General features: G+C 44.3%; 1 protein-coding gene across 1 annotated transcript in view; it reads right to left on the minus strand.

The window, feature by feature from the left end:
- LOC103388972 (CREB-regulated transcription coactivator 2) overlaps positions 1 to 11460 on the minus strand; it is a 20145-nt gene that overhangs the window by 3526 nt on the left and 5159 nt on the right. Inside the window, exons 5-16 of the mRNA XM_017038056.2 lie at positions 8729 to 8797; positions 7952 to 8058; positions 6227 to 6253; positions 6012 to 6091; positions 5833 to 5882; positions 5439 to 5701; positions 5016 to 5254; positions 2267 to 2710; positions 1799 to 2182; positions 1497 to 1706; positions 330 to 404; positions 17 to 224 (exon numbers count right to left, since the gene is read on the minus strand). Of these exons, the coding sequence (XP_016893545.1) occupies positions 17 to 224; positions 330 to 404; positions 1497 to 1706; positions 1799 to 2182; positions 2267 to 2710; positions 5016 to 5254; positions 5439 to 5701; positions 5833 to 5882; positions 6012 to 6091; positions 6227 to 6253; positions 7952 to 8058; positions 8729 to 8797 (2156 nt within the window). The remainder of the gene's footprint in view (positions 1 to 16; positions 225 to 329; positions 405 to 1496; positions 1707 to 1798; positions 2183 to 2266; positions 2711 to 5015; positions 5255 to 5438; positions 5702 to 5832; positions 5883 to 6011; positions 6092 to 6226; positions 6254 to 7951; positions 8059 to 8728; positions 8798 to 11460) is intronic.

Here is an 11460-nt window from a genome sequence, read left to right on the forward strand (position 1 = left end):
CCGTCAGCCCGCTCACCTGTGAGTATGATGTTGGGCACGTTGTGCCTTCCGTCTCCACCGTAGTTCTGATTTTGGTTGTTGAGGTGCTGCTGCTGCTGCTCGCTGGGATCTATCAAACCCATGGAGCCCTGGCTGTTGGAGGGGAACTGGTTCTTGTCACTGTTCCCGCAGCTCATGTTTCCGTGGTTCAGGGACAGACTGTCACCCTGGTTCTCTGCTGTGAACTGAAGACAGGACCAGAAGAAAATTAGCATCACTTAGAAAATTGAAAAATCATTTGATCTTTAGGGGGAAAAAAATAATAAAATAATGACAGCTGTTTGATTTACCTGTTGGTTGTTAGACTTGCTGGAGAGCTGTAGACTCAGGTATGGATCGTCCAGCAGAGAGTTAAACAGAGAATCCTACAGGGAAACCAAAGAAAAACACATTTGTGAAACTAGGACAGTGTTCATTTAAATCAGGGGTGGCAAACATACGGCCCGTGGGCCAAAATCGACCCACTGGGGAGTTCAATCCGGTCTGCTTGATGAATTTTGAAATAAAAAAAAAATGCAACACTTTAAGTTCGTGATGTCTTTACAAATGATATTTCAATATATATGACTATTTTCTAATATACTTTGTACAGTATAACAAAGGGGACAAACATGGACTTAGTTTTATTTATAGCTAACTATGTTATGATGTACTGGTCCGGCCCATTTGACATCACCGTTTATTTAAATGAACATAAACTGGGGCTGGGGGTGAGTCATTATATTCATTTTTTTAGACTTTGAGACACAGAGAAAATATTTGAGTAAATTACAAATATAACAAATAATTATTTAACAAAGGTCCATTCTCAAAGTCAGAACCTTATATTATTATATTTTATTGAATATGTGTTACTTGCTTTGTGCTGATTTTATTTATCTGAATTCTTTAGTGTGTTTAGGGATATTGCTGTATGAGGCAGCGACACAAAGCACTGAAATATGCAGTGCACTTCCCAACTGCTGGTCTCCTTGGATGCTGAGATGGAAGAAATAGTTTAGTCACTGAGTCACTTAACTTTGCACATAAAATGTACTGTACATCCACAGAATCCTAAGTTCCTAACTCTTATGTCACTGTTGAATTTTAAAGGGACACATGTCTACAGCTGCCTTCTGTTATCAGTTTGTTTAAATGAGGTAATAATTTTAAACGCTGAAGTCACAAATAACCCATTTCAAGGCAACAAGGGATGAACATCTGTGGGCTACGATGTAATATCATTTTTTTCTTCTGGAGATATTATACAACAAAGATAAGATCTTGATGATGACGTACACTGAAATTTTTTTTTTTCCTTAGGTGTGAGACCAAAAAGGCCAGATCTTGATGATGACGTACACTGAAATTGTTTTTTTGTTTTTTTTTGAGGTGTGAGACCAAAGAGGCCGAAAGCCACAGGTTGCTCCAAGAGGGGCTGAATTTTGAAAATTTCATACCAAAAGTGTCTTACTCACATTATAAAGATCAGAGGTGAGACCATGGCTGATGTGCTGGAGGGGCGAGAGGATGCCTACTCGCTGCTGCTGCTGCTCACCCTGCTGTTCAGGATCCCGTTTGACGTGACAGTGCGGCGACAGCGAGGAGCTCTGGACACAGTGCGCCAGTGTGTTTTCGCTCTTGATCTGCGTCGTGTTTGCGGTGCTCGCCTGCGGTCCGATGTGCTTCTGTGGATCAGAGTGTTAGAATCTGCTGAAACCTCGTCGTCACAGTGCTGTGAAATACAAGCCAGACGCTGTTGTAGAAGTCAGATTAGTACCGTTCCAAATTGCTGCTGCTGCTGCTGTTGTTGCTGCTGCTGCTGCTGCTGCATGTGCTGGTTGCGAAGGTTCTGCAAATGGAGTTGCTGCATGGACTGTAGCTGATGATGATGCTGCTGCTGCTGCTGCTGCTGCTGATGCTGCTGCGGCTGGTTGTTTGGCCGCGTCTGCTGAAGGCGATGCAACTGTTGGTGGTGATGGGGATGTGAGACCATTCCAGGAGGCTGCTGGCTCTGCTGAGAGCCGGACAGATTTGACACAGGCTGGTGTGATCCCGGCGGGTGCTGGTGCTGATGGGACTGACTGAGGGGGTATGGAGGAAGCCTCTGGTCTAGAGGCAGTTTGCTGGTGTCCAGTGGAACTCCCTTTGGAGGATGGAAGAACTTTAGTAGTGTGAAGGAATAAAAAAAAATAGCAATGTGTCATTTTCAATTTTTAGGTTATCGTGAATCATCGGTATGTTTTACCTGTGTGATGGAAGACAGTGTAGGGGAAATAGTGGGAGAGAACTGTTTGGAGTGATGTCTCCTCGTCTCTCCTCCCATGGGTAGGATAAGCGGGGAAAGCTGGGCCCGTCTCCGTGGCGACGTGCTGAGCGTCCCCGGCTGACCCTGTCCACTGAGCAGTGGCTGGTAGGAGGAGGAAGAGGAAGAGCCTGAGCTAGGTCCGCCCACGCCGCCAACACCGCTGCCCCCGTAGCCGGCGTTACTGCCAGACACGGACTGCAGCGAGGAGTTGCTGAGGGATGAGTGCAGCGAATGGCTGCTGAGAGAGGACGGAAGGGACGGGGAGGAGCTTAGAGAGGACTGCAGCGAGGGGTTGCTGAGGGAGTGCAGTGAGGCGGAGCTAAGGGAGTTGGAGAAGGAGTGACTGCTGAGAGACGACTGGATGTTGGGGTTGCTGAGCGACGACTGCAGGGACGAGTTACTGAGTGTGCTCTGTAGAGACGCCAGGAAGCCTGAGGACAGAGGACACAGTTCATCAGCGGACCGTCCAGAATGAGCGCAGACAAAAAGGTCAATCGACCATCGATTCAACCCTTAAACCAACTACCCATGACGGAACCAGGCAACTTAAATTCATCCACCCAACCAATCGAGCAACCGACCCAGTAGACACAGGTAAATACAACCAACTCAGACCTGGTGTGTGGTGGAAGTTGCCGTTGCCTCCTGCTACGTTGGCGGCGTTAATGCCCAGCTGAGTCAGGGTGGAGGTCAAGTTCCCAGTGCTGCTACCCCCGCTCAAAGAGGATCCTGGGTAGCCTGGCTCATCCTGATCCAGGGGAGTGGGCAATGGGGAGGGGAAGTGGAGGCTGGACAGATCAGGTAAGGATCCACCCGTGTTAAGAGCTGAGGGGACACCGTGAGTCGGCAGAGACGGCTGCTCCGGAGAGGTGAAGATACTGTGGCAGAAGAATCAGAGACAGGTTTTGTATGATTTTACTGAATTGCCGTTTTAACCAAAACTTTTTTTTCCAGAGAGAGGCTTTAAAAACAGTCCTAATGCGTGTGCAATGAGGAACGCTGGACTTACTTGATGCCTGGAACTTCACAGGACTTTGGTCGGGATGAAAGCAGAGGCAACTGGAGTCAGAGAAATAATAATAAAAAAAAAAGTTTGTGTATAAACTTATAGGATGTTCTGGAGAAATGCCATTGAACATAAAGGGCAGGGATGTAAGAATAAAAATTGTTTTATTAACTGCACCTTCTTTGTGTCCCACGGTTTGAGCAGTTTCCCCTCGTCCAGCACGTTCTCTTCAATTGGAGGCACGGGGTATGGAAACACTGCAGGACAAAATAAAGAACAATCCAAACACCTATAATCTCATGCTTGGTTGAAAGCACGTAGTTCTTTTCTGCTCATTCGTCTCCGTATCTAACTTACTTCGTCTGCTTTCTCCATCACCCTGACCTACAGAGATACGAACCGAAGTTAGTGAGTTGGAAAAACAAGTGTCTCAAATTCCTGTCGTGGTCCGTCAGAGACTAGGAATACACCGATTGAGCGGACAGTGACTGGAATCAGACAGGTGTCAGCCTAACAGACCCGACCGGCAACTAGCTCAGGCTGAATTTGCACGTTGCATTCTGTGACAGAAAACTCCAGATTAACCTATTACACTAATAAACCGGGAACTAAAATGAAATGTGCTTTGAAGTACTCCACAGTGAGTCAACAGAGCTCCAAGCTTGCTATCTGTCACACATGTAACTGTGAGGTAAACTGTGGGAGAGCCACTGCAACGTCGTTCAGAACATCAAACCCTAATCCAGTACTTCTCAAATAGTGGGGCGGCCCCCCCTCTGGGGGGGCATGAGGGGCTTCCAATGGAATATGGCAGTGTACTACTGCTGTAATGTTTGAATGATAACAAGCCTACAGTCACTAGGGGGCAGCAACTCATACAGTGGTTTGTACAGTTAAAATATAAGTCATCAGGTTCTCAATAGTATTTCAATTTGCGGGGGTGGGCGGGAATGACAGAAAATAATTGAAAACCACTGCCCTAACCCAACGATTACAACACCATCATCCAGCAGCACGCCACGATTCGTGCACACACACTTGCGGCCTTTTCAAAGGATTACAGATTCTGGCTGAGGTGTGCGTACTCAGCGCGGGTTTTCAGTAAAGCAGGCAGAAGGAGGAACAGCAGGAGAGTGGTATTTAGTCAGCAAAAAGGAAACGGTGCAACAACACCACAAATCTCTTTGACCAGCTAATGCTCACCACGGAGTGACATAACATCAACGCGGGTGGGATCCGGGCGGGTGCTGGTGCTGATGGGACTGACTGAGGGGGTATGGAGGAAGCCTCTGGTCTAGAGGCAGTTTGCTGGTGTCCAGTGGAACTCCCTTTGGAGGATGGAAGACCTTTAGTAGTGTGAAGGAATAAAAAAAAAATAGCAATGTGTCATTTTCAATTTTTAGGTTATCGGGAATCATCGGTATGTTTTACCTGTGTGATGGAAGACAGTGTAGGGGAAATAGTGGGAGAGAACTGTTTGGAGTGATGTCTCCTCGTCTCTCCTCCCATGGGTAGGATAAGCGGGGAAAGCTGGGCCCGTCTCCGTGGCGACGTGCTGAGCGTCCCCGGCTGACCCTGTCCACTGAGCAGTGGCTGGTAGGAGGAGGAAGAGGAAGAGCCTGAGCTAGGTCCGCCCACGCCGCCAACACCGCTGCCCCCGTAGCCGGCGTTACTGCCAGACACGGACTGCAGCGAGGAGTTGCTGAGGGATGAGTGCAGCGAATGGCTGCTGAGAGAGGACGGAAGGGACGGGGAGGAGCTTAGAGAGGACTGCAGCGAGGGGTTGCTGAGGGAGTGCAGTGAGGCGGAGCTAAGGGAGTTGGAGAAGGAGTGACTGCTGAGAGACGACTGGATGTTGGGGTTGCTGAGCGACGACTGCAGGGACGAGTTACTGAGTGTGCTCTGTAGAGACGCCAGGAAGCCTGAGGACAGAGGACACAGTTCATCAGCGGACCGTCCAGAATGAGCGCAGACAAAAAGGTCAATCGACCATCGATTCAACCCTTAAACCAACTACCCATGACGGAACCAGGCAACTTAAATTCATCCACCCAACCAATCGAGCAACCGACCCAGTAGACACAGGTAAATACAACCAACTCAGACCTGGTGTGTGGTGGAAGTTGCCGTTGCCTCCTGCTACGTTGGCGGCGTTAATGCCCAGCTGAGTCAGGGTGGAGGTCAAGTTCCCAGTGCTGCTACCCCCGCTCAAAGAGGATCCTGGGTAGCCTGGCTCATCCTGATCCAGGGGAGTGGGCAATGGGGAGGGGAAGTGGAGGCTGGACAGATCAGGTAAGGATCCACCCGTGTTAAGAGCTGAGGGGACACCGTGAGTCGGCAGAGACGGCTGCTCCGGAGAGGTGAAGATACTGTGGCAGAAGAATCAGAGACAGGTTTTGTATGATTTTACTGAATTGCCGTTTTAACCAAAACTTTTTTTTCCAGAGAGAGGCTTTAAAAACAGTCCTAATGCGTGTGCAATGAGGAACGCTGGACTTACTTGATGCCTGGAACTTCACAGGACTTTGGTCGGGATGAAAGCAGAGGCAACTGGAGTCAGAGAAATAATAATAAAAAAAAAAGTTTGTGTATAAACTTGTATGTAAGTATGTTCTGGAGAAATGCCATTGAACATAAAGGGCAGGGATGTAAGAATAAAAATTGTTTTATTAACTGCACCTTCTTTGTGTCCCACGGTTTGAGCAGTTTCCCCTCGTCCAGCACGTTCTCTTCAATTGGAGGCACGGGGTATGGAAACACTGCAGGACAAAATAAAGAACAATCCAAACACCTATAATCTCATGCTTGGTTGAAAGCACGTAGTATAATCTCATGCTTGGTTGAAAGCACGTGCACGTGTCTTTTCTGCTCATTCGTCTCCGTATCTAACTTACTTCGTCTGCTTTCTCCATCACCCTGACCTACAGAGATACGAACCGAAGTTAGTGAGTTGGAAAAACAAGTGTCTCAAATTCCTGTCGTGGTCCGTCAGAGACTAGGAATACACCGATTGAGCGGACAGTGACTGGAATCAGACAGGTGTCAGCCTAACAGACCCGACCGGCAACTAGCTCAGGCTGAATTTGCACGTTGCATTCTGTGACAGAAAACTCCAGATTAACCTATTACACTAATAAACCGGGAACTAAAATGAAATGTGCTTTGAAGTACTCCACAGTGAGTCAACAGAGCTCCAAGCTTGCTATCTGTCACACATGTAACTGTGAGGTAAACTGTGGGAGAGCCACTGCAACGTCGTTCAGAACATCAAACCCTAATCCAGTACTTCTCAAATAGTGGGGCGGCCCCCCCTCTGGGGGGGCATGAGGGGCTTCCAATGGAATATGGCAGTGTACTACTGCTGTAATGTTTGAATGATAACAAGCCTACAGTCACTAGGGGGCAGCAACTCATACAGTGGTTTGTACAGTTAAAATATAAGTCATCAGGTTCTCAATAGTATTTCAATTTGCGGGGGTGGGCGGGAATGACAGAAAATAATTGAAAACCACTGCCCTAACCCAACGATTACAACACCATCATCCAGCAGCACGCCACGATTCGTGCACACACACTTGCGGCCTTTTCAAAGGATTACAGATTCTGGCTGAGGTGTGCGTACTCAGCGCGGGTTTTCAGTAAAGCAGGCAGAAGGAGGAACAGCAGGAGAGTGGTATTTAGTCAGCAAAAAGGAAACGGTGCAACAACACCACAAATCTCTTTGACCAGCTAATGCTCACCACGGAGTGACATAACATCAACTCATACAGAAACGGAAAGCGGCGCAGTGGCAAAACCACAATGACATCAATAATAGTTTATTCTAAAGAACAACAGCGAGACTAACGGCATTTACTGTGTATGTTTACTGTCTGAGCTGGGCTGTAATGAACCAGGCTTCAAAGTTCTTGGATTGGGTTACTGACTATAACACTGATGCTAACTACTGTATAGCAAGTGAATTTTAGGTCTAAATAATTTGGGCCTATGTTTTCTTTGCGATATTAGTCACAATAAATACTACTATTTTTATAGTTTGCATTTATTATTTGTATAAGAATATATACATACCTATAAAAAATATATATTCTCATACAAATAATAAATGCTATTTTTACGGTTTGCATTTATTATTTGTATAAGAATATATACATACCTATAAAAAAAATATATTCTCATACAAATAATAAATGCTATTTTTATTTGTATATATATATAATATATATATTCAAATAGTGCAATAAATGCAAACTATAAAAATATTAAGGTCATTGAATTCTATTTTTATTTAACCATTTTCAAGAGATTCAAAAGGCGCACTACGATTGTTGATATTATTTACTAATTTTTTTTCGTATGACTGAATATTATGCTTTCAGTTATTTTTGGGGAAATTCCAATAGGAAAGCGTAAAGGATAAGGTCACTATAAAAATAATATAATATGTACATATTTTTGTATTTTATTTTAAAAACTGTTGAGCTGAATAGTGATCCTGTAACCTGGGTGTGGTTTGAATACAATTTTGCGCTGAAGAACACTTCCATGATCGTGTTACCGAAATAATTATTCAAAATCGATTTAAGTACCAACTGTCAGCCCCGGCGTTTGTTTTTCACCTGTGCGTCTGGTGTTTTGTGGCGTCAGGGTGGGGCATCCTGTGGTGAAGGGGTCTCCTGTGGGAGGGTTCATTACGCTGGTATGGAGGGCTGAGTCGGAGTTGGTCCTGTGGGGGTGCAGATACACACACACACACAAATGTTAAGAGAAGAACTGAAGGCCTGTTCTTTGATGAAAGAGTTGAAGGTCAGGCGAGTCCTCAATCTCCAGCACAGTTGGAAAACCAAGGTTAAACACGAACCCGAGTGAAAACAACCATCAACCAGACAGACACTTTCTACTTCGTTTCAAAAATACAGATAACAGCGGCAACAAAGTCTTACCTCTCAACAAGGAACAGGGTCATTTACACCTTCTTCTCAGGACAAATGTTGAAAAAAAAAACCAAACTCTTAAGCTTTCAAACATAAAAATTCTGTAGAGTTAGAAACTACTGTAAGCCCATACAGGCAAAATAAAGAAATAAAAATACAAAGACAGACACTTGGGAGGCTCATCTGAGGCCCAAGATGGCTGCAACAGGAGATAAGAGATTGAATGTGATGAATAATGAAAAACCAGAGGTGAGAGAGGGGAAAAAACTAATTTGTGTTCAGAGTCAGTAAAAGGAAAAAAAGCAGAACCAAAACGTTAAGAATAAGGTTCGATTAGTTTCCCTTTTATTCCACACCTCTTCATCCTTCTTTCATGGGATGGAGTAGAGTCCAGCATGAGAAAAAGAAGAAGCTAAAAAGGAGAAAAAGAGGCGGATAAAGATGAAGATGAGGAGGATTCACCTGTTGAGTGCAGTGGTGGGGAGATGAAACGACTGGCTTTTATCCCCGGGGAAGTTTCCAGACCAATTCCTTTTTTTGTAATTAACAAAAACAAAAAAGTTATTTTTTTTTTTTTAACGTCTATTTGAGCAACAGAATCATGAAAATCAGGAACTGAAAGACAGATCCAAAGAAACGTGAAGATGATGTTCTGGAAGCAAAGCTGTGAGGAAAGGACGTAAAAGGAAATGAAGGAAGGAAGTTGAAGTGATGGCGAAGGGCAGAGAGTGAAGGGCAGAATGAGGCCGAGGAGACTGGTGAAAAGTGTGTCGACTGTTAGGGTTATTACAAACTGTGACAATTTATTCCTTCATTTTAAACTGGGACGACGTCACATGCCAAACTCAATATTCATTGAAAAATTGACGGCAATTGTGCATGTTTTCCCTTCTCTCCAGATCTGTAAGGTAGATTTTTTTTCATATGGAAACAAATTTTAGTTTTGCGTAAACATTGAATCTGGAACAACTGAGGCTTAATATTATAAAAACATGAGAAATTAAATTTGAAATATTACACACATCAGTAGTATTTGTTTCCTTTTATGTCTCGATTATGTTTCTATGCCAAAAAATAAAAAATTTAAAAAATTGTATGTGCAACAACATACTGCATACACTGCTAATACTACAAATCCTGCCAGTATATATGGGCTATATACTGGTGGGCCAACTTTAGTAAACATTTGATATGATCTCGCTGGCCAAATATAATCATATTCTGAGCCAGATTTGGCCCCCGGGCCTCAGTTTGATCCGTGTCCTACTCTTTTTCTAGGTATAATTTTTTATTTATAACAAAAAATATCTTGGTTCAAATATCTTTGACACAATTTTCACCCACGTCATCACAGATATCTGTTCTGTCTTCCTTTCAGCATCTCCATTTCTCCCCCTTAAAAGACGGTGCTCGTTGTGTTAGAACACGTTAAACGGAAGGATTTTAGGCAAAACAGGCACGAACGACACAACCAGAAATCTGCAATAGAAAGAGAAGGAAACAGCTGCTATAAGAAGGAAAGGGGACGGAGACAACAGTGCAGGCCGAGGCTTTAGAGCAGTGCACTCTGCAGGCGGCTCAGTTTCTGTTTTAGTGTTACTGCAGCAGGATAACTAAAGACTCAAAACCTCTGTGAAGCCACAAGTGGCAGCGAAGGCCTCGAGAGTTTAGAAACACGTCGTCTTTGAGGCTGCGGCTTGTTTAAAAATCCAGCTTAAGGACGCTTTCAGAAACACACGAGTGAGCTGCAAGCACAAAGTCATCTGAGTAGCTGCAGGTAATCGTATGTTGTTTAATTCTCCAGATTGGTGGTTTTTAAAGTTTCTCTGCTGGGAAAGAAGTAATATACATGTATTGTCTTTGCACACTGTCAGTGGTGGCGGACTGAAGAAGGTCGCAGGTTCGAGTCCACCAGCTGCCGAGTTGCTCTCCCCGCCCCCCCCCCCCCAGCTCATTATGGTGATGGTTTAAAAGCAGACGTCACATTTCCTTGTGTGCAGTGGTGTGCTGTGTCAGCTTTTTTTTTTTTAATCGCCTCTACAGAAAAGGTTTGTAAAACATGACTAACTCCCTAAGAGGAAAAAAAAAAAGAGGTTTAAATATGACACATATAACCATCACATCTTCTCAGGGACAGGTGTGCGTTTGTGATCAGTAATTGCAATTTCTCGAGTTCCAGGAACAAGTCACTGATGCGTACAAGTTTCATGAGGAACTCCCTACAATAGAATCTGTGGGCAAGATCATTGCACTCTTCCTTCGGAAAAAATACACTGATCTCATCTCGCAGTTCAAAGACCGTGGACAGCACCTTCCCCTTTTGAGAGCCATCAAAAGTGTTTGGCATTTCCGAGATTTTTTTTTGGAGTCAGATCTTTCCATTTCAGGTTTCACAGCTTTCGGTAGCGATTCAGGGTTGTTGTTCCAATTGTGTTTTGTTTTAAGCTTTTGTAATTTGCAGCTTAAGGGTTGTTTTATGTATTTACACATTAATATCGACGGTGACCATGAATTCCCTTTTTTTTTTAAATCTCTTAAGCTAGAATTAGCCAGTGAATAACGGCGTAATATGCAGTGCGTCCACTGCACACTGGGGGAGACACGTTTGATGAGCGCTTCCAGCCCTCCTTACGTGTTTTTTTTTCAGCTGTGGCTTTACATGGAACTACAAGGAAAAGCAACTCCTCCCTCAAGTCATCTCCATCTCTGAATCTGCCATACGTTATCAATAAACATTCTTTGTTGCCGTCACTGGCTTCAGCCATCTGTAGAGGAAAGCGGCTGTCGCGCACTCGTCTTTCGATCTGTCATAAATGTGTCCGCCGATGGTGTTGTTAGACAGAGAAATAGCTCTTAGCTTGATGGCTAGTACTACGAAACAATTAAAACTTTACTTTTGTGTGCGGCTTTTTACAACGGGCCCCCTCGGTAAACAACTTCCTATGAGGCGAGTTCGGCATTTGAACAAATGCAGCTTTAGAGACACTTGTTGAGCACGGCAGTTTACATAGTTTCGACATCAGAGCTACAGCACAGGCTTTCTTTCTTTCAGATCGACCCAGATGAAAGTTAAAGCCACTCTTCCAAAATTACAAAAATGTAATGTTTTTATACCTTTACAATAACAGTATATATTATTTAAGACTTTTTAATACTTTTTAAGGATTCACAGAGACCCTAATATATAAATATAT

This window comes from Cynoglossus semilaevis, chromosome 13, assembly GCF_000523025.1.
Source record: "Cynoglossus semilaevis isolate Cse_v1.0 chromosome 13, Cse_v1.0, whole genome shotgun sequence".
NCBI lineage: Eukaryota > Metazoa > Chordata > Actinopteri > Pleuronectiformes > Cynoglossidae > Cynoglossus > Cynoglossus semilaevis.